Consider the following 24,426-nt stretch of genomic DNA (forward strand, 5'->3'; position numbering starts at 1 on the left):
ACTAGATTATAAAAATACAAGTAATCGCAAAGACAAACAATTTACTAGGGAGCAAGTCACCTAATCTCTCTAACCCTCAGTTTACTCCTCTGCAAAAAAAAAAAAAAAAAAAAAAAGCAATGTAAAACAAGCATGGGCCCTGAAGTCAAGAGATCTGGGTTCAAATCCCTAGTGGACTCTCTATGGGGCCTTGCAGAACTCACTTTCCTCACTTAGCCTTGGGTTTCTCAGCAAAATGAGAGATTAGACTGGATAGCCTGACTATCCTTTTGGTTCTTAATCTGTACACCACTGTTTTGAGTAAAAGCAATTTGTAAACCCTTATCACTTTATAAATGTGATATTCAATACTATCAGATAAAACTATTAGAGTCACAGAATGCTGAAGATAGCCAGGTTCTGGTTTATGATCTCACTGTTTACAGTCTAACTGCCAACCACTTACTGCCCGCTACTCCATGCCATTTTCAATTTTTTATTTACCTGATAAGAGGAGAAGAGAAATCCTTCAGAATCTCAAAGATCTTCACATCATGGTACCTGCCAGGTAAGAAATGCTCTGGGGACAACTGCAGACAAAACTTTTTGAGAGGCAAAAAATCCATTGGTTTGTAACAGAAGAAGCATTTAACAAACCAGTAGGGCAAAAAATTGCCTTCGAAGGAAAAAAGCAGCTCAATACAACAATACAAGAAATCAAAGCCTGATTAAGTGGAGAGCTGTTCCTGCCAAGTAAACACAAACATCACCACCAACAGCATTTCCTAAGAATCTGGCTAAGTGATGCTGTATAAAATGAGCAAGATGGGTCAGATCTCAATGGGCTTACATAAGACGGAAAATACTGATACACATAATAAACTCACTGAGGGCATACACCAAACAGTTACACTTTTGCTCACGGTAAGAGAATAAGTAGAAATTACTCAGGGGTAATGATTACATGTCTCCCAATTAATAAGAGATGGTTTCACAGAAAAGCTGAGGCACCTCAGCATTTGTCCGCTATTTTTAAAGAGTGATATATTTAAGGCACTAACCCAAAGAGGTTATTTATTTCTCCCTAATGGTTGGCCCAGCTGCTTAGGCCTAGTGAATAGGGGATCCTCTGTTTTGATTAGTATGGCAGTGATAGTAGTTTGAGCTTTCTGTGGGCATGGACAATTCATGACATTCTACCACTCCACAATTACCAGTGTCTGAATATTGTTTTTAATAACAAAACAAAATAAGGTCATGCATATGTATGTCTACTGTGTACGAGTCCTAATGATGGCCAACAAGTTAGCTCTGGAACTGAGCAGGAGTCAATGCAGCTGGATGACATTTGGACCTTCAATCATTCCAAGCTACTTACTGTCACAGAAATCTACCTTTTAACACGGAATATTCTTCCATTTGCCCATAAATCAGTGAATAAATACTATGATCTCTTAAGATTCAAATTCTCATATGACCCAAAGGATATTGGAAAGACCTATAATTAGAGAAATGTAGACTGCAAGATTCACTAAAGATGACCTGGCATGTGAGAACTGCATAAAAGAGGTGGGGAAGTAAAGTGAAGAGAAATAAATGAACGCAATTTCAGAGGCCCTGACACCATAGTCTTTATCTGCACCCCCAGTACAACAGTCAGGCCACCATTGCAGGGACCCTGTAATCCACAATCTCCTACAGGCTGCACAATTCATTTCTAGTTTATAGCTCCCCTTCTCTGATATATGGTGGTCAATAATTCATAATTAAGTACAAAGGAGATCCATTTAAGGCCAAAGGAGCTGTAAAGGAATAAAATGAAATTTAATAATTTAACAAGGAGTCAGATTTAGGCTCAATATGAGGAAGATCTTTCTGACAATGGATCAGCAGCCTTGAAAAGTAATGATTTATTTCCCTGTCATTAGAAATGTTTTCAACCAGAGACAACACTGACTTTTTGTCAGGGATACTACTGACATGCCTGAAAAGAAAAGAAGGGAAGTAGGACAAAGTGACCTTTGAATATACTTTCTGAATAAGATTCTAGATAGTACTGTGTATTGAACAGGAGTCAGGACACCTAGATAACTTTAAATTAGCTGTGTGACTTGGGACAACTCAAGGGGACGGGGAATAAAGGGAAAAAGAAGGAAGAAGGACCAGAAACACACACATAATACAGTGACTTGTGAACGTCCATGAAGTAGAGATTATTTTTAAAGTCAAATAATAAGAAATCAAGAAAAAGTTTCCTCAGGGAAATGGGCTTTGAAACATGATTTAAATAAAGAAAGGAAGGATATATTTTGACAAATGGGAAAAATGTTATAATACTTGGAACGGTATGAACATGTGTTTAGAAGCATGAGGGAGTTTTTGTAACATTACAGAACAGCAAGAATGGAAAGTTGGTTGAAAACAGTTGTAGATAGTAAAATGTAAGAGCAGAGAGAGTGGAATTAGCTGATGAGCAGTTCTGAAACTTACTGTTAAAAATTTCTGCTCTAAGGAGATGGAAATTTCAGTAAAGAAGCAGACCAAAATGACAAGTAAAAGTTAGCATTAAAATAGAGAGGAAGGGGAAAAAAGCAAAGATATTTCCATTCTTACTACTAAAAGAAGCTTTCATGGAAGCTTCTAAACTCTACTTTATAAATGAGTAAACAGGATTTCCATACCTTATAATTTAGTAATTTACCCAAGTCACATCAAAACCTGGAAAAGTATCAGAACTACATCCCAATTCTCATGAAAAACAATCCAACAATCCATTGGTTAGACCACATAAACATCAGTGAGGAAGTGAAAGATGTGTGCTGTCATTATGCGAAGAGATACGCCTTTTGTAAAGAAAACTATGGCAAATGAACCCTATCTGCCAGGTAGAGAAGCTGAGTGATACTCAAGCTACTCTACTCAATAGCATATCAATATGCCACATTACTCAGGCTGAGAAAGCTACAAGAAGAAAATTGATTTAGATTTCTGGTTGGAGGCCAGTGTTTAGTCATTCTGGCACACTACTTCCTTCCACTATACGTTCTAATACAAAATTTAAGTGATAAACCTATTTTCAGTCTAGCAAGCTGTTAATCAATTTATAGAGCTTACTTTCTAGCCAATACAACATAGCAAGATGACATAAATCAAAAGGCCAGGATAAGTTGGCTCCTCTCCATCTATAAGAATTCAGAAGAAGCAAATCTAAACAAATTAGAATGAAATCAGACATTCAGAGATCAATGAGATAAAAAGGAAAAGAGCAAGTCAAGCCAATTAGTATTTATTTAGTTCTTACTTTGCGGCAGGTGCTGTGATAAGAACTGGAGATACAAAGAAAGGCCCTTCCCAAAAAAATAGTTCCCAATCTCAAGGAGGTGACATTCTAATGGAGAAGGCAACATAAAAAAGTTATATACAAACAAGATGTATACAGGATAAATTGACAGTAATCTCAAAATGAAGGAACTAAGATTAAGGAGAACTGGAGACAGGCTTCTTGCAGAAGGTAGGACTTTAGTGGACACTTGAAGAAAGCCATGGAACCTAGGAGGCAGAAAAGAGGAGGGAGAGCATTTCAGGCATTGGGAACAGCCAGTAAAAAATGCCTGAGCCAGGAGATAAGAGTATCACGTGAGAGGAAGAGCAAGAAGGCTGAAATCACTGGATATCAAAATGCAAAGAAGGGTAAAGTGTAAGAAGACTGAAAGGCAGAAAGGGGCCAGGTTATGAAGGGCTCTAAAGACACAACAGAGAATTTTAGATCTGATCCTGGAACAGGGAGTTTATTAAATGGTGATAAGGGTCAGGAACAGGGGAGAAGGGAAGGTGATATGGTCAGAGTTGCATTTTAGGAAGATCAGTATGACAGAGGTGGGGAGAGACTTGAAAAGAGACCTAACACTAGACTACTACCACAATCTAGGCATGGAGAGATGAGGGCCTGCAGAAGGATGGATCAACAGCAGAGAAGGGGGCATATGTGAGAGAAGTTATGAAGGTGGAATGGATAGGACTTGGTAACTGATATGATACAGAAGGTGAGAATAAGGAGTTGAGGATGACACCGAGGTTATGAGTCTAGAGGACTGGGAGGATGATGGTACTCTAGAGAATAACTGGGAAGTTAGGAATAGAAGAAGAACTGGGGAGAAAGATCACGAATTCAGGTTAGACAGGCTGAGCTTAAGAGTCCCACAATGTCTAAAAGACAACTGGATACATGAGACTGGAAGTCAGGATAGAGGATAGGGGTGGCACAAGAAAATGTGAGAGTCACCTGCACTAAGATGATAACTGAAACCATGAGAGCTGATGAGATCACCAAGTGAAACAGTGTAATACGAGAAGAGAATAAGGCCCAGGACAGAGACTCAGAGCACACTTGAAGTTACCACATAGTTCAATTTTAAAAACAGCAGCATTTAAAAGAAAAACAAAAATAAGTCTCACTTCTCCTTGTGTTTTATATTTATGACTAAGGTTTAAACACATTATTTATAGGACTAAACCTGTCACAACTAACTTACTTCTCAAAAATTAGAGGAAACAACTCTCATTTAAACACTTCAAAAACACAAACACTAGAAAGAACAAAGCTGGTGCCCAATAAATTGGTGTTACTGTAATTGCTGTCAATGAACAGTCACAGAAAATATATTAGTCACATGAAGGACTGGTTGCCCAATCATCCCTTAAGAGTTTCAATGCAAGACCTTAAGGGCATACCACTATTACATTCCCTAGTACACAATCCAGAACAAAATCAAAATGTGTCCATTATGTCCCAAGTTCTATCCAGAAATGGCCTCATTTAAAACTTGCATGACATGATGTCACGTAAAGAAAGTAGAACCCAGAAAACAATATAGTGATTAAAACTCCACAGAAGAAAACTAACACTAAAATGCTGTCACACTCAGATTACAATTTCCAATTGTCATAAAGAAGAGGAAACTAACTTTCCTCCTCCTGGGAGAAGACATGGGAAATACAGAAGTGTGGAATGATGACTGTATTGTCAAAGGGGGAGGTTTTGCTTAAATGTCTTTATTATAGGAGTGATTTTAATAAGGAAGAGGAATAAATGACTGCAATATTTTTTAAAAGACCTAAGTCAAAGTTATGGAGAGGGGAGGAGAGAAAGAAGGTGAAGAGAAAATATTTCCATCCTTGGGATACAAGATAGCTACAGGAAACAGAGTGAAAAGGGAGTGGTGGAAAAGTTTTGGGTAACTTGTCACAATCTATTTCTCAAACTACATCATAACATCATGGGTCAAATATCCCAAAGAATAATTAATGCACAGACTATCTTTTTCTGAAGGACACTGGGTGAAACCCTGAACATATCTGGAGCTGTGATGAACAACTACTGAGGCATCTCTTTTGGCTTCAAGAAGATGTTATAACGAAAACATTCAATACTGGTAGGAAATGCCAGAATTGGTATCATTCAGTTCTACTTCCTTCCAAAAAGGGAGAGATTTTGGTGCCTAATACTTTTTTCTAAGCTTAAAAGTACTTCTAAAAATCTATTTCCCACATACTCTACAATAAATCAAATGATCACTTCTATTCTTTAGCTTCTAATAAGTACCCCAACTTTGAAAGCATAAGCACAATGAGTCAAGATTTTTGTCAGAAGAAAAGAAGAACATCTTAGCTATAAATTAGGAAGGAAATTAGATCACCTAAGCACAACTTTTGCTATAGACCCCAAGCTATCCTGGAAATTCAAAACCATGTAAGTTTTAGTCTGCAGAAATCTGAATCTTGAAATGGTCTTGACACAATCTCTTAAAATACTCTGGGAACCAAAAGGAAACCTGCATAAAGGTTAAAACATGCTACTTACTTGGTGCATTCTTCTAAAGACTGTACAAGCATTTGCTGGAAAGAACTTATTTCTTCTAGATTTCCCATTAAATATAAAATATTTGTTGAGTTTAACCTGGAGACAAGAAAAATACAAGTAAAAATGTGTAAGAAATTTTGCAAACATGCCTCCTCCCCATCCAAAACCCACAAAACTCTTATTTTTAAAGCATGCTTAATAATCCAAGAGTAAAATCTTTCAATGTCATTTTTATTCTCAACTTTCCAGTAAAGGATAAGAGAAGGTAGTAGAGTAAGTATAGGGACAGAAAGTAGTACAGGATTATTTAAATATTAAAAATCCCTTCTAATAAGAAAAAGAATTAATAATCTAACTTACTTTTCACTGGACTGTAATGGTCGCAGGTAAGTTGAAAGAATAGTCTGTAGTTCCTTAGAATATTCATTTTCTGTTTCTAAAATATTCTGTAGCACCTACAATAAATGATGAATAACTATCAGCTAACTTTCAAAAGACAACACTGCACAAGAATTACACACTTTGGGTTCAAATCTGATCTTAGGCCTTCACAGAAGTGTTTGAGATCATTACTACATCTGTGCTCCTTGGCTGTGAACTTATTCTTCAGATCTAGTGAGAAAATATAGTTCATGTTTATTCAAATTATCCCATTCCATCTTGCCAAATGCATTACTGAATAAATAGTGACAAAAAAAGCAAAGATCTCTAAAGTGAGAGGAAAAAGAATATATACCAGGTAGCATTAATCACTGTGCCTAATACAACTAGTTATATAGGAAATAAACTTACAACTATAAGACTCTACTCTAACCACATTCCAATTCAACATTTATTATGTCTTTGAAATCTATAAAAAGTTAATATGCCATATTAATATATTTTCAATAGAGCAGTGAATTAGTAAAACCATTCTGGAAAGTAATTTGGAATTATATAAAGTGGCTAAAATAATCATTCCCTTTGACCCAGAGATTCCACTACTAAGTATATACCCCAAGGAGATATCTGACAAAAATAAAGGTTCCAGATACATCAAGATATTTATAGCAGCACTTTTTGTGGCAACAATCAACAATAATCATTTATCAAGCATTTATTATTTGGCCAGCACTGTGCAAAGTTCTGGGGAGACAAATAAAGGCAAAGAATAGTCCTTGCTCTCAAGAAGCTCGGTCTAATGGAAATGATAAGCAAACAATTATGTACAAACAAGCTATGTAGAGAATAAATTGGAAATAATGAAGATAATCAATAGAGGGAAGGCACCAGCATTAAGAGATTAGGAAAATCTTCTTGTAGAAGGTGGAATTTTAATTGGGTCTTGAAGAAAACCAAAGAAGTCAAGGAAGGAGAAGGGCCACTTCTGCATGAGATGAGGTCAAGGCTAAGATAGTGGAGAAATATATCTGAGTGATGTAAGATGAAGAACAAGGCAAAAATCACTGTGAGTGACCTCATTTTTTTCAGTGAAATATGAGGCAAAGTTTTCATCTGAGAGGATATGAGAGGGATAGCCACAGGAGGTTTGAGGAAGGATGGAAATGTTTGAAAAAAGTAAAAGTACATGGTGAGTAGAGTATCTAATCAATTAGGAAGGTGTAACAGGATTATCTTGCCACAATAAGGGCTCAACTGAACTTTTTTTTCTGTTGAATATAAATCTGTAGTAGTCCAAAAATCAACAAAGTTTCGTAAGTTTTTTGTTCAGCTTTGTCAGGTAGGAGCGATCCAAGACTGAAGCTCAGAAAGACAAAACAGGCAATAAGATAAAGAGGCAAAAGACTTAATTAAGTGAGGAGGACAGTGTAAACTGGCTCAGCAAACAATCAAGATAGAGAAGAGATTACGGACAGTGCAGGAGTGACAGCCTGGGCAAGAACTAGGGCTAGAGAGATTGGAGATCACAGAAAGATCAAGGAACAGGGGCTGGATACACAAGCAAAAGATGAAATGACAACAAATTATAATCAGATAAAAGGGACTTCAGAGTTTATAAGCATGAAAGAGAAATATTTTGGGGACATGGCAAGAGGAAGGGTATGATCATCTCTGTGGGCTGCTCAGGTAGATGTACAGGTCATGGAAAAGGAATAAACTGAAGAACTAGGAGGTTAAGATGTTTGAGGGCATATCAATATGCATGTTGAAATCTCCAAGTAGGAGGAAAGCAGTTGCAAAGGAGAAAGAATCTGAGCTGCTGCAGGTGCTAGGCTTGCTGAGAAATAAGAGAATGTCTTGGAAATAACAGCTACCACAATCCTGACTGGGTGAATGGACTGAGTGAACCTCGTAGTAGGAGAAGTTACAGATTGATCGTAGTAAAGTAAGAATTTGTAAGTAGCAAGGGGGAAGAAGGACCATTCCTTTTAGGTAACAAATAAACATCTCTGCATGACATCAAAACTGCTTCAAAGGCATTCCAGTCTTCTTACATATTACCTCCCTCCACACATTCTGTGACATAGCCATACTGGCCCATTTACTACTGTGTTCATATGGCCCCCTTCTCTTTTGCACTAACTGCCGTGAAGCCTGGAATGCATGGCTCGACTCTGTGTATCGGATTTTCTGGTTTCCATCAAGATTCAGCTTAAGCACCACCTTTTCCATGAAGCCACCACCACATCCCCCAGTTGCTACCCAATTCCCTCCTAAAACTATCTTGCATTTATTTTGTCTATTATTTATATGTGTACCTGTACATGAGGTCTCCCTCATCAGGACAGAACTTCTCTGAAGGTAAATCTGGCTATTGCCTTTTCCTAGGGTTTAATAAAAGTTTACAAATTGACTGACTGAGCAATAATAATGTGAATTTTCCATCCTAGGCTCCAGGATAATGTAGTGAAAAGAATAACTTAACCAAAAGTCAAAGAAATCTTGGGTCTAGTTCTACTTCTACCATTAAGTTGACATATCATTTAGAATAAGTTATTTCAACATGCTAAAGAGAAGGGACTAAATATACAGAATGACACACATTTTTGGACGTGACACAAGTGGACATCTGTTTTGCTTGACTATTCAAATTTGTTATAAAAATTTTGTTTTTTCTTCTCACCCCTCCCTGTGGGAGGAGAGAGGTGAGAAGAGAGTATAAAAAGAAATTTAATTTTTTTAAAAAGTGACTGTCTCCCTGAACCTCAACATCTCATTAGAGTTAAGACCTTTTCCAGTTCTAATAGTATGCAATTCTACATTCTTTCCACTATGACATCAGGGGCTAATCTAATCACCTAGAAAAGATTTCACAAGTAGATTTTCACTTTTCTAAATACCCACGAGATCTTCATATTTAAATGCATGTGAAGAAAAATGCATTACTTTATTCATATATAAAGGATGTCAATACCCTGTGATTATCAAATGCATAATACCAAATACTGCCTGGGTTATACAATTCACTATTGTTTCTGAGCAGAAAAGTACAGTTATTCCAGTCATTCATAATTAAATGCAAACTTGATTAAATATCTAACATGCTGCACTACTGAAAAAGAAGAATTTGGGGTTTTTTTTGCTAGTGACACTGAACTCCAGTGTATATTCCCTGAATGGTTCTTTTCATTTAAAGGTACATAGGACAAGCAAGGCAGGGGAGGAGGATGTATGGATCCATCAAGATTTATTCATTTATTTGTGGAGAGATCATACAATGTCTTCCTTCTGAGAAATGTACATAAATGTCATACTATGGTATTAGTTATTAAGTGGAGGACAGAAACCACAGCCTAACAGCACATTAATTCTCTAAATAGAGAGAAATTGTGAGCTAGGTGATTTATTTTCTTTCAAAATAGAGAGTGGAAAAGTTGGCCAAACATAATGGGATCTTGAAAAGGGGTTAAATGTCTCAACTAGCAATTGACACACACATTGAAAGTCTTTCTTCTAATGTTAAAATAAAGATACATAAGATGTACTAGTTATTTTACTACAGATATTAGATGAGCATACAAATAATACTAACTGATTACGGAAAAATTGCTACCAGAAATGTATCCAAAAAAAAGTTTAATAAAAAAATTAGTTTTTTCTTCCCTATATAATATGCAAGGGAAGGACAACACAACTTGTTTTTAACACCAGTTTTAAAAGACCACACTTTGTGAACAGTAAGAATAGTACAGCAGATAAAGTTTCCAATAAGCATGTGTTGTAGATACAATAACCTTCCACCTGCACACCCCCCAAGAAAAAATACACTATCTTCATTGCAATGATTGTCTTAAGTCCAGTCAGTTAGAATAATGCTAGCCATCAGCATTATTCTAAAATAACTGTTATAGCCATGTTACTCCAGTTTTCTTATCCAAATAGAGAGAAGATATGTCTTCCCCCACCCTTGACAAAAAAAAAAAAAGACTTGCTGAGTCTTTCCTACAAAGTTCCCTATCTTGCAATTATCTGAAGTCCTTCTCCATCCTTCTATACTTCAGCAAGAGAAGCAGGTTTCTGTCTCTAACCTCATTATTGTGTCTGGGTGCTCTAATAATCACCTTTTTTCCCTTTTCTGCTTTCAGCATGTTCCGGCTGCTACAGGACCCCATGAGACATCACTTGAAGATTCACTTCCAGGGTTACATCATAGTATGCTACTGATAAGACTGAGGACCAAAAGAAAGTATGTCCTGAGATGGTAGTCTTTAAAAATCCATGACCATGATGAATGAAACAGAGAGCTGAGCTCATCCAGCAGAAGCTTTCCCTGTGTCACGAGGTGTGGAAAATCAAACCTAGTTAACAACAGTGTCACAAAGGAACTCACTCAATTCCTTAAGACAATTCCTAAATTGTCAACCATAAAAGGCTTCATTAATCTACACAGTATCAGTCACCTAATAGCCAAACAGAAACTTAGGTCTTTATTACTTTGAGGAGGCCCCAGTATAGTCCATTTTACAAAGTCCCATAAAGTCCCAGTGTAAATCACTCTAAGGCATGGCTCAAAAAACTTGCTTCAGATCTAGAAGTCAGGCTTTCAATTGAGGAACTGGATAAATTTTTCACCTTTTAAGAAAAGGAAAGCAAAAGGGGAACACATTAGACCATGCATCCAAGGTCCCAGTCCCTGGTAAAGACCCAAATTAAAACTACCAAAGTTTTACAAAAAATTTCAAAAGAACCTATGGAGAAACTCAAAGGAGGAACTCAGCATTACAATCCTACCAGCCTATTCAGGACAAGTGTGCTAAAACTGTATCTTGTTCTGATCCACCTGACCCAACTCCTCCCCTTTACCCCTCCCCCACCCTTCTAGTTAGTATAGTGAATTTACAAGTAGCCAGTATAAGGTAACAATAGTAGGAAGTAAGATTACACTTACAGACTACCCCATAAATTCAGTGACCATATCACTTGCAAACCACCTCATAAATAAAGGGACCATAGGAGCCCCTGGAAACTGTCTCATAAATTAACGAAGGTCACATCCTAGGATTATGTGTTAAATTAAGGGAAGCTGGCTAGACCTTAATGCAAGGGCCCTTCAGGTCTGCTAACTGCCTTCAGTCTATAAACCTCAAATAAGCCCTAGACATGCAGCATAGACCAGCAAACCCCAGCAGAACATCAGCAAAGCACTATGAGAACAAAATAACCTAACTTTGAGATGATGTGGATATGCTCATGAACTAACCTTAAGGTAGCAATGTAAGAATTAGTCTGTCCTTTAACACTAAAACCCTATAAAAATGAGACTCCTAACTCCTGCTCCTCCCCACCATGTACTCTTACATCTACCACAAGTCCATGCTACCCCACTGCTCCCAGTTCTGATCCTGTTACGTGATTCTACATACCTCCCTATCCCCATTCATTACTCCCTACTTACTGCCATGGGTGAGTATCCACAAATCCAGATGTGCCAGCCACACCCTGACCCAAAGGGATCCCCTGGCGGACTATTCTTTTGGTAATAAATCAGCAGTACCAGGACTAAGACTATACATAGCCATAGTCTAACATTCTCCTAAATAAGTAAAGCACAATGAATTCACAGATAGAAAGCAATGGTGGATAGAAAAACCTCATGTCTCCTTTTTCCCCCCTCTTTCCTAGGTCATAGTATATCAATTAATAATTCCTTACATTAATTGGCAATTCAACAAGTAAACCGAGCTGCCAGTGGCCCTTTTCCAGGATCTAATCATACTCTTTAGGGTGTCTACAGGGTAACAGTCAGGTACAATTTGGCACAGAAATCCATAGAGCCCCAAAGTGGACCTCCACTGTCATTCTCATCAAGTAACATGGTCCAAAGCTAGATTTTTTTTCAATATATTAGTGAAAAGGAAGCATACTTTTATTCTGGGGAAGGATTGAGGCAAAAATGCTAAGTACAAAAAGTATCTATCACGTATTTTTTAACATATTACTTAACATTTAACATACTATTTTTTCTTAAGCATTACACCAAAGAATTAAATAAAGCCCAAATTACTTAAGTTTAATCCAAATATGCTATTTAGGTAATCAGAAATGTACTCATTCCCAATATGCAGGTACCTGACCTTGAAAAATAAAGGTTTTGCTGCTTTGATTACAATCAACTTCCACAGATCTTTTTTCCTCTCTTTTCTTTTTTTGGCCAAGTCAATATTCTTAGGTCTCTTCCTTACCTCCAAATCCAGTTAAGATACAAAGTTTTATGACTGAATTTCTAGTCCAACCCTTCTTTTTTAGAGGTAAGGAAAGTCAAGCCCAGAACTTCTCCCAAAGCTACACAGATCTAAGCAGCAGAACCAGAATTGATTTTTATCTCCCCAACATTTCCAACTTCCATGCCCTCTGTGACCAATCTCATGCAACCTACCTAGTTCACACCCTCATTACTGCTTATTTGGTTTTATACAATAATCTTTTATCTCCTTACTCCCTTTGTTTCCCTCCACTCTAGACAACTTACCATTAAATCATCATCATCATCTTCCCAATGTAAAGTTCCAATCATATCAACTGCTTGCTCATCAACCTTTACATTTTTCAAAGTGTCTGGAAATCCTGGTAAATCAAGACCATTCTAGGCCACTGACTCCAAATCATCTTTTAAATTCTATCTCAAGCTATTTCTTATACATCAGGAAGACTACTCGACATTATATATCGTCCACTTCCTAAACTTCTATCTATGATCCCATTAGTTTGAATCTATATATTGCCAGGCAAAAATGTAGAAGAATAGCAGTCACCAGATAAAGACATAAAAGGGAAGAAAAATCAGGCCAGCAGGGAAAGACAATGTAGATTAAAGAAAATACAGAAAAACAATCCAAACCTATCCATACTTGAAGACAGACTACGAGTAATATGGACTAGGATGGGGGATGCAGGATAGTACAATAATCTAAAGAACTATATTGGTCCCTGGGGAAAATAAAGCCTCAACAGAAAAGGAAAGGAATTAGTTTGAATGATAATCATTTGAAGGAAATATCCCTTAAGAGAATTCCCTTTGCTCTAAATTTACGCTCTTCAAAGGCACTTCAGTTAGACTACAACCATATAACTTTGTCAAACTCAAATTGAAAAAGATCACTCTGATTATTCAGAGTAACTGCAAACAGCAGTTGTTTTCTGTTTTGACCAGTAATCCTGATGATCTTCCCTTCCTAGACTGATGTTTTTGGTGGGGTTAGGGGGATATTAGGTAAAAGAGGCAATTCTTTGTCTTATTTCTTACCTAGCCTTAATCACTGAATGGGCAGTAATTTACCTCAGTCAGACCAAGACCTGGGAAAGACCTTTGCTTAAAAACGCCAAGGTTTCCCACTGCATCCAGGCCATCTCCAGTCAAACTGATCTATATCTTGCCACCAGACCCAGATGACTCCAGATGAGAAAATGAGGCTGGTGATTTTGCACAGCCCTCCCTCACTTATATTCAATTCACTTGCAAGTCATGGCATCACCTTCCTGATGTCATGGTCCTCTTCAAGAACAAAAGACAACAACAACAACCCTTAAGAGAATTTCCTTTGCTTACAATTTTAAAATTATATTCATCAAACACATTTGAGTTAGATTACAACTTTATAACTTTGATTGTATACTTGATTAGTAATGTCAAACTCAAATCGCAAAATATCCCTAGGATTCCCTACAGGCTACATAATGACTTAGAAAGCCACAAATTTGACACTATGTTTTATTGTTACTAACTTTGTCAAACATTTCCCAATTACATTTTAATACCGTTTCTGTTGGAAACCTCTGTACTAGATAATGTAATTTCAGAAACATTAAAGTCCTGGTTAGAAGTACTAGAAGTGAAGTGGTATGGGTAGCAACACAGCTAAGAAAATTTACAGAGTACAAGGTTAAAAGAAGAATCAATGCTGAGGTTAAGGAGGACTGATACCTCGAAGCACGCTGCAGGCTTCAGGTAACAATGTACAGAATGAGAATGTAACAAGACCCCAAAGACTGTATGGTTCCTTCCTGTTGGTCTAGCATCTGGAATGCTGTGCCCTAGGGTCTGAAGAGGAGGGTAGAAATGGGGAAATATGGTGTTTCTCTAGCATATATGATTTAATGGTGAAAGGTTATTATAATTTTATTTTAAAAGTATATACCTAGTCCATTTCTGATTCAAGATAGCTACTAAACCTTGCCTACCCACATATAAAAATATTAAGAAAACAGAACATGCTCACTAGTAACATACCTTGCCTTTCTATAACATTTAAAGAATGAAAATTGGAAGAGTATTTACTTTTCTCATAAGGACTGGAATGTACTGACATAATATTATTAGAATGTGTTCAGTAAAAACTGCACATTAAAATTACAGCATAATATTTGGTATGTGAGGTCATACGGACTCACATTAAGGTCAGCAAACTAGGAAAATTTCCTTTTATCAAGTCCACCAGGTCACCCCATTCCTTATTCTACCATTCCCCCTCCCACTACTACATACATATCCAGGTTACCTGAAAAAAGTTCATAAATATAAGTTTTATTTCCTCTCTTGTCTAGGGTTTGACATATCTGCCACAACACACCTTTGATCTCTAATGTGAGAGATGTCTAGGGCATTCTGTAAACTTTATAGAAATGATAAAATTTTAATGTTACAGTGTAATAATTCATGAGTGCTATAACTACAGAGTTTCAAAATATGCCTATTCCCTACTGAGTAAGAATGTCATCCTCAAATACAGATCACAGGGAACACTCATGAAACACTGAATCATCTTTTTGAAAACAAAATAAAATGGTGGAGCAAGTATTAAGCTGAGTGCTACTCCCAGAGCTCTGAAGCTTCTAAAGAGGCACTTTGGGTCCTAACAAAGGTCATTTAGAGTGTCTTGGGTGGAAGCAGCAACTAGCAAGATTAAGTTGTAGGCTGTGACACAAGGGAAGTAGTAATAGTTGATCAAGTCTTGTTATTTCTTACTTTAAAAATGTTCTTACATTCTTTCCCATTCATACTGCCACCAGACTAGCCCAGGTACCCAAGAATTTTGGCTTAGATGATTGTGCAGTAGCTTAATTGGTTTCCCCTTTTTCAGTTTCCCCTCCTTGCAATTCATTATGCACAAACCAATCTTCCTAACCCGCTGTTTGAGCATTTAATTCCATTTAGCTAATATTTTAAGTATCTAATTTGGTGCTACTCACTAAGAAAACAAAAACAAACAGTCCCTTACCAGTAAGTAGCTCACATTGTCTTGATAGGATGAAACATGTATTGAAATAAATGCAAAGGATAGACAAAATAATAATAAATAACTAACATCTATATAGGACTACTATGTGCCAGGCAACATACTAAGAGTTTTACAATTAATGTACTCATTTGATCCAGGGAGGGAGGTGCTCTTATCATCCCTGTTTTACTGATGAGGAAACAAGCAGAAGTCAAGTGAGTCACCCAGAGCCACAGCTAGTAAGTGTCTGCAGCCAGATTTGAACTCAAGTTTTCCTGAATCTGGGCCTGGTGCACCATTTCACCCATCATGAAAGGCCTCGGGTATGAGGTGGCACCTTAACTGTGTTCTGAAGGAAGCTAGGGATTCTACAAAGCAGAAATTTAATAAATAAGAAATGTATTATAGGCATCGAGAAGCACTCCTGCAAAAGTGCAGATGAGGGAGGGAGAATGTATAGAGAATACCTAGAAAGCTAGAATAGAAAGTGTGTGAAGAGTAATAGCAAACATAGAAGGGTAGATGGAACAAGAATAAAAGAAGGCTGAACAGGAAGTAAAGGGAGCTTAAATGCCATTCAAAGGAGTTTCTATTTTATTGTGAAGGATAAAATGAAGAGGCACTGAAGCCTGCTGAATAAAGAGATGCCACAGTCAGATCTGCATTGTAGTCATTTCCACTTGGCAGGTTTAGAGAGGAGAGAGACTGAAGACAGGGAGACGATTAAGGAAGCTGCTGGGAGAAACCTATGGTAGAAAATACAAAAGTGAAGAAAAGGGAACAAATGATAGAGCTGTTGTGGAGGTTGGGCTAACAAGATCTGGATATGGAAACTGAATATAAGCGTAGAGAGAAAGGCAGTGTCAATACTAACACTAGCAATAAGACAAGAAAAAGAAGTTGGGGGAATAGGCATAGTCAAAGAGGAAACAAAATTATTGGGTTTTGTAGATTGCATGCTGGTTTGCTTAAAAAACCCTAGTGAGTAAAATAAAAATTAAGTGAAATAATAACAGAAAAAGTTAAAGGATATAAAATAAATCCTCCTAGATCATCAGAATTTCTGTGACAAAATACTGAGCCAGAAAGAGAAATTCCATTTAAAATTTAATTTAAAATGACTACTGATATATAAAATATTTGGGAGTCATCCACCATACACAGGAGCTTTATTGAAAACAACAACAAAGCACTTTACAGATCTAAATGAAAAGGAGAAATATGAACTGCTCATGGGTAGGTTGAGTCAATATAATGAGTCAATAAAAAAAAAACAATAATACTTAAATTAATTCCCTTATTTAATGCCATAAAATCAAACTACCAAAGGATTACTTTGTAGAGCTAGGGTAAAAAAATAATAAAATTCATCCAAAGGAACCAAAAGGCAGGGATCTCAAGAAAAATCTCTCAAGAAAAATCACAGGGGGAAAAAAAGCAAATATAAAAAAGAGACCTAATAGTACCAGATCTCAAATTATACTACAAAGCATTAATCATCAAAAACAATTTAGTATGGGATAATAAACAGAGAAATTAAACAGTGCAACAGATAAAGTGGAAAAAAAATGCAGAAGCAAAAAACCTAGTAGCCTAGTGTCTGATAAACCAAACATTGCAGCTACTGGAATAAGAGCTATTAAATAAAAACTGTGGGGAAAACTGTAAATTCATTTGGCAGAAACTAGGTAAAGTTGAAAATCTCATATCATATGTCGAAATAAATTCCAAATAGATATATGAACTAACTATAAAAGGTCATACATACCATAAACAAATTAGAGGGGCAACGATAAATAACCTTTCAGAAATATAGATGGGGAAGACCATAACAGGACCAAACAATAGAAAGAGAATATAGAAAATAAAATGGATATTTTTGATTCCATAAAATGTAAAAAGCTTTAACACACATGCAAAAATCAATGCAGTTAACATTATTAAAAGGGAAACAGTCTTCAGTTTGGGAAGACAATGGCAGTAAGCTTCTCTGATAAAGGACTCATTTCTAAGAAAGATAAAGGAACTGATTCAAATTTATAACAAGAGCCATTCCCCAATAAATAAATGGTTAAAGGAAAGGAATAAGCAGTTTTCAGAGGAAGAAATAAAAGCTTTCAGGAGCTATATGGGGGGGGGGGAGGGGCACTCCAAATCACAAATAATTAGAAAAACGTAAATTAACGCAATTCTAAAGTTTTCCCTCATACCCATCAGATTGACAAAGTTTACCAAAGAAGAAAAATAAGAAATGCTGGAGGGGCTATAAGAATTAAGGGACTACTGACAGAATTATGAATTAGTGTAGCCATTGTAGAAAGCAATTTCAAATTATACCTCAAAATTTATTCATCAGTACATATTCACTGACCCAGTGATAGCACTATTAAGCCTATATTCCAAAAAGATAAAAGAAAGAGGAAAAAGACCCATATGTACAAAAAATATAGCAGCAAAGGGTGAGGCGGCAAAGAACTGAAAATTAAATGGGTACCCATCAAGTAGGAAATGAATTATTATGTAAATATATTCACACATATGACATAATAGGATGCTGTTCTACTCTAAGAAATGTCAGAAAACTTGTATGAAATGAGACAAAGTGAGGAGACTCAAGGCAATAATTTATACAATGATAACATTATAAAGAAAAAGATCTTTAAAAGAGTTAAGAACTCTGATCAAATAGTAACTAAGTTGTGATTCAGCTCCTAAGAGGTAATGAACTCAAGTTAAAGAAGTAAGAAATTGTCATGTAGCAGACAATGTAAGAAATTTTTTTTGCTTGATTGTATGTGTGTGTATATACATACATATATATACATACATACATACATATATATGTCAAAAGCATTGTTTGGTTGATTGTTTTTCCAATGGGGTTAGGATAATAGGAGGAAAAGGAGGTTGGGATAGCAAACTCTCCCGTGGGGGTGGGGGGGGGTGAGAGAGGGTGAGACAGAGACAGAGACAGAGACAGAGACAGAGAGAGAGAGAGAGAGAGAGAGAGAGAGAGAGAGAGAGAGAGAGAGAGAGACAGAGAGACAGAGAGACAGAGAGACAGAGAGACAGAGAGAGAGGGAGGGAGGGAGGGAGGGAGGGAATGAAGACATAGAACAAGTATGAAAGGTTACCTTATTATATTCTTACAAATAAAAGCAAGTATGACATAATTGACACAGTTTCATGTATATATTACTCTCCTGTTCTTGAATGTATGTAGAAATGTTTTGTTTTAAAGGAAAGAGTAAAAGATGAATCAAGGATAGCCATTACTGTAGTTTTGACCGTCATCACCTCTCCCTTAATTAAGAGACTACAACAGTTTCTTAATTGGTCTCTATTTCTCCTAATGCCTCAAGTGCTAAATTCTTCCTTCTCTAACATATTTTATATTTATTTGTACTTAATCTCTTTATATTTATTCTTTTCTTATTAGTATGCATTTGGGACAATACCTGAGATACAGAAGGCATTTAATAAATGATGATTAATTTTACAACTACAAATCTGGATGATTAGAAGAAAGCAGAGCCTTCAACAGAAATACATAAATATGATGAAAGGAATTGAGAGTAGGGAAATACAAAGCATTGTTTTGGACATGATGAGTTTGAGATGTTTAAGAAACATCCAGGTACAGGTAGAGTTTCTCAGCAGGCACCTGGTGATGCAGAACACAAGGGAGAGATGAGGGATGGATATACCATCTAATTGAACTCATGAGAGCTGGTGAGATACCCAAGAGAGAAAGTCTAAAATGAGAAAGGAAGTGAGGCACATAAAAGTCTTGAGGGTACCCACATTACTGGGTAGGAAAACAGCAATGAGAGCACAGACAACTGTAAAAAAGAATGGTCAAAATGATGGGAGAAGCAGTAGAGGACAGGGTCAAAGGAACCAGTGGAAGGAAGAAGGAGGTGGCCAACAGTCAAAAGAAAAGAAAGTTCTGAGAAAACAGCTAAGATATTTATGGGACCCTTAGAAAGAACAGTTTCAGTCATGTTATTCTATAACTGGAGTCACTAAACTACTGTGTAAGGGCCAAATCAAGACCAATTCAGTTAAGAATGGTTTTTACATGCTTAAAAATACAATAAAACTTTATTTTAAATGTAAAAACCATTCTTAAGTTTGTGGATAAAATAGATTGTTGGCCAAATTTGGCCTAGTGACCACAGTTTATTCAACCATGTTCTATACCTTTATCCCCCACTATTTTCCAGAACAAACTCAAACTTATTATCCTGGTATTCAAAGTCCCAGGACTAACCTACCCATCTAAACTTATCTCTTACCACTTGCTAACTTGCACCCACCACTCCATCGAGGCCAACCTTTTTGTTCCCTGAATACATTACGGTTCTATCCAATGACACATTTTTTCTCATGCAGCTCTTAGCACATGGAAGTTTGCTTAAGCACACCTACTTATCCATCAAGCCCCAGTTCACTGTCCCCCTGACTCCCATGAAGCCTTCTTTAACAATTTCAGGCCACACCACCCCTCATTCCCAAGATGCCCCTTAAAGTCTGCACTATATACTTTGGCAGCACTGACTTGCATTGTTCACAGGTCAAGTATGTAAACTTTGTCTCTCACAAAGATGAGGAAGTTCTCTCCAGGTCAGGAACTATGTCGCATTTTTATAATTATAGGTCTTATAGATGGAAGGTACATCAAAGGAGACCACATGTTCCTGTCCTTCAAGAAGGTACTATATTACTCCCATTTCACAAGTGAACCAATCAAAGGCAAAAGAGATTATATGACTTGCTAAACTTATGCTATTAGCAGAGAAACCAACATGTGTCTCTTACACTCTAGTACGAGGTAACTTCTCCACTACCCTGATTTGGAGCCTTGGATTACACAGTAAGCAAACAACACTTGCTGAAATGACTTTAAAAAATATAAAGGAGACACATCAACTATGTACTCAATAGGTGAGGGAACCCAGGATGTACACTGTACAAGAAATAGTTCAGTAGGCATTACCTCATCCTTGAACACCATAGAAAACTATCGAGAAAACAATATATGGAAAACTTCGGCCTGGGAACATCAGAAAAGAAGCCACAAACAAATGTATGTTGAAATCTTCAAAGTTTATGCTTTGCCATGTCCATTAAAAAATTAGGAAGAAAAATATTTTTATATTCAGTCAGATTCTAACCACTCTGAAATCAGAGAAAGTAGTACAAAGGGTAAGATAATAATGGAGCAAGAGAGGTGCCAGTAACCACACTGGTTTAACTCCACTAGCAAGCCTAAGGTTTCTGGCCACAAGCAAGCACTTGCAATTAGAAATTTCAGGTTCTAGTCATATTTCAAATGTCAATCTCAGGGTACAAGTTAATACAATATATAGGTTAACTGGATTTTTTAATAAGTCTTGCACTTGGCATAAAGTTTTGCCACAGGGGCAATCAATAAAAAATCCCTCCTACTTTCTGATACATAATTAACTACTAATAGGTAAAAACTCCTCTAAGTGCATCTCTGTCAATTACAACTGCTGAAACAGATTTGGGGACAGGGAGAACTGACATAGCATATCATCTACATGTGTGTACATACACAAACACTACACTCATAAAACCTGGTTTAGACCTGTGATTTCATTACTGTGGGGAACTAGAAGCACATAAACTCTCTCTACCAAATTAGATAATAAGATAGTTTATAATGTAGTTGCCCAGGTTACTGAGAGGTCAAACAACTAGCCTAAAGTTACACTGCTGATATATGTCAGAGGCAGGACCTCCTGGCTCCAAGGCTGATTATCTATTATATCATGCTGACCATTACCAGTATCCAAGGCTAATGTCAAGGCGAAAGAGGTTTTCATACAAGTAATGCTACTAAAGAAATCCACCTCGATTTGTCGGAAAATCTTTTTTTTAAGTACCATTTAATATCAAGGTATTGAAATGTCAGATAACAATTGACCTCCCTGAGCCTCATTTTCCTCATCTGTAAAATAGGAAAATTGGATTAGATGATTTCTAACTTTTTGCAATGCTCTATCTTTAGTTAAGATTGTATTTATTTAAACTCCAGGAAATAGAAAAGTAGTAAGAAGGTCTAAGTTTGACCACAATCTCTAACTATAAAGAACAATCAGTTTAATTAATTTCCACTTTGGATCCCTGTAGCAATTACCACCTCTATAAGTCATTTGACAATTAATCATGTATATCTATTATACTACTTCTTTCAACTACTCCTTAAATGTTTTATAAATTGTTGTATATGTATATATGTATATATATATGTATATTTCTTGTGTTTACATATATCTTATCTCTAGAACTATATGTAAGATCTTTGAGAACAAACATGTTACACTATAAGATCAATCCAAGGTGTTTAAACAGGAAGCTATCTTAAAGATCATGTAGTCTAAAAACCCTGAGGAAACTGAGTCCCACACAGATGAAAGGTTTTGCCAAAGGTCACAAAAAAAGTAACTTTGAGGATTTCAACGTACATTTGTTTTTGGCTTCTTTTCTGATGTACCCAGGCCAAATTTTTATATATATTGTTTTCTCGATAGTTTTCTATGGTGTTCAAGGATGAGGTAATGCCTACTGAACTATTTCTTGTACAGTGTACATCCTGGGTTCCCTCACCTATTGAGTGCATAGTTGATGTGTCTCCTTTATATTTTTTAAAGTCATTTCAGCAAGTGTTGTTTGCTTACTGTGTGATCCAAGGCTCCAGAGCGCAGTATTAATCAGGGTAGTGGAGAAGTTACCTCGTACTAGAGTGTAAGAGACACATGTTAGTTTCTCTGCTAATAGCAGAGGCAGAAGAGCAATAGAGGGCTTCAGACTACAAATTCAGGGCCCTTGCTATCCTGAACCTTTCCAGGATTTCCTGAAAATCCAGGCAGGGAACTACTAAGATAATTATATTGCTTAGGAATTTTTCTGTAATAAATCTTGCTCTAACTTTACTGAGGTTTAGCCTTTTACCCTTTTACACAAATTTTTCAATGCTAGGCATATAATTATCTTCTCACCCTCCAATCCAAAGAGGTTAAAGGCTGAAGGAAACATCCCACATCCACCAAAGTATCTGTAGCAGCACTTTATGTAGCAAGAACTTTCAAGTTGCAAAGAATCTGAAACTAAATAGATGCCCATGATTGGGACCTGGCCCAATAAATTATTAAATGCCACTGTAACACCAATGTGATACCCATGTCAGCTGCTATGAATATACATGCAGATCTCCATGGCTGGTTCGCAAAATATAACAAACTCTCTTCCTCCAAGACAAAATCAAAATATTTATTTGAAACATCCCTATTGGGATACCAGAAGGCAAGATTTAGTAAGGTACTCATCACTGTAATGTTAATGTACAGTTAATGGTGGGTGGGGGGAAGAGTTAAAGATCTTCCTTGCCCATTAATAGGCCTCAATACCTTTTGTTAATTTCTACTGAGGCACTGGATGAGAGGGTCCTGCCCTCCAGCTCTGAAAAGTATATAAATACTTTGAGGTGAGGTTTTACTTTGGGGCTTACTCACAGGAAGTGTTTGTTTGGCCAGATGAGACTCAGGGGGTGCTGCTAATGAGCCCACCAGCTTTGAAAACCCCAATGTTGATACTTCTCTGTCTGGTAGCTACGTACGTATGTATACGATGGTCAGACAGTTAAACTTGTTGGTTGATCTGTGATGTGTGTATTGCTTATGGTCAGAGAGCTGAAAGCCCTGTCTGTTGGTCTTTATTTCTCTGTTTGTATTTTCTCTGAAATTCAGGGTGCTGACTTTTTCCCCTGAACTAAACGAATGATATATGTGCTTGATTAAAGTTTATTGCTGACTCCTCAAAAGTTGCTTTCCTTTTAAAAAAGCAGATCTAAGAACCTGTGCAACAGGCCCTCCTGCGTATGCTGAGGTCCTTGCTGTTACAAGCACCAATCCAGGGAGTGCTGACATTTCTCTCCATCAAGCTTCCCCACGAGCACATTCCCCTGGGAAGTTTTTGTCTCTGTCTGTTTCTCTCTAGGTCTCTTTCTCTCTCCATTCACATGTTTCCCTTCAAGCAATACAACATATTGAAAACAATACTGTTTCCAAATCAAAGACTCAGCACTTGATAGTTCCAAGTGAGAAGCTTGGAAATCAGCACTTAACTGGAAAGGTGTGGGAATCCCTATGGCCCAGAGCCTAATTGGCTCTGCATCAGGGTTCCATATGAAGCCTATTAATGGGCTGGTAAGATCCCCTTAACTTTACAGCCATCTAATACAGGAATTGCATAAGAAATAATTTAGAGAATTATGGGGAGAATAATAGGAAATGAGCGAAAACATAGTGAAAACCTTCTACACAAAGTCTAGCCTAAACCCAAATGTTAGACTCTCTCTTTTCTAACTACCTTGTATTTATTCTGTATATTTCTATTTTATATGTACTCATATATGTATATATTACCTCTTCATCTGCAATCTACTGTACCTTCAAGATCTTGTGTCTAGGACAGCCTAACTAGCCTTTCAAGTGAGAGAGGACACGGTGGTGAGAGTACACAACACACATTTATATATTACATTATATGTGTGTATATATACATATGTATGTGGGTGGGTGTTTATGTATGTATATATGTGTGTGTGTATATGCATATACATACACACACACATCAGAAATGTACAACTAATAAATGCAAACGCATACAAATTAGTTAAACACCAAGAAGTTTGGTAAGGAAGGAAGACATCAGCTGTGGAGATCAGAAAGGGTTCATTCAGAAGATGGTGCCTAATCTGCATCTTAAAGGAAAAGAAGGGCTCTATTAGGTAGAAGTAAGGAGGGAATGCAAGCACAGTACAGGTTATAAGTAGGCCTTAAAAAGATGGATTGTTGTACATGAGAAGCAGAGCTAAATCCAGCTTGATCAGATCCCAGATTA

At 36.8% G+C, this 24,426-nt stretch overlaps 1 protein-coding gene and 1 long non-coding RNA gene across 13 annotated transcripts in view; one reads left to right on the plus strand and one right to left on the minus strand.

The window, feature by feature from the left end:
* The window catches only part of ARHGEF7 (Rho guanine nucleotide exchange factor 7), a 311,991-nt gene that overhangs the window by 106,698 nt on the left and 180,867 nt on the right, over positions 1-24,426 (minus strand). For 11 of the 12 annotated variants that reach the window (XM_072621961.1, XM_072621952.1, XM_072621953.1 and 8 more), the window contains 2 exons: positions 6,200-6,294; positions 5,840-5,935 (listed from right to left, as the gene is read on the minus strand). In XM_072621961.1, coding sequence (XP_072478062.1) covers positions 5,840-5,935; positions 6,200-6,294 — 191 coding nt within the window. Of the gene's footprint in view, positions 1-5,839; positions 5,936-6,199; positions 6,295-10,329; positions 10,393-24,426 lie in introns of those variants that run through there. The other variant, XM_072621963.1, reaches the window with a different exon arrangement.
* LOC140512656 (uncharacterized) lies at positions 414-12,399 on the plus strand. Its single transcript, XR_011969868.1, has 3 exons — positions 414-547; positions 5,309-5,411; positions 10,366-12,399. It is a non-coding gene; the product is annotated as an uncharacterized lncRNA (long non-coding RNA).

Source organism: Notamacropus eugenii, chromosome 6, assembly GCF_028372415.1.
Source record: "Notamacropus eugenii isolate mMacEug1 chromosome 6, mMacEug1.pri_v2, whole genome shotgun sequence".
NCBI classification, from domain to species: domain Eukaryota; kingdom Metazoa; phylum Chordata; class Mammalia; order Diprotodontia; family Macropodidae; genus Notamacropus; species Notamacropus eugenii.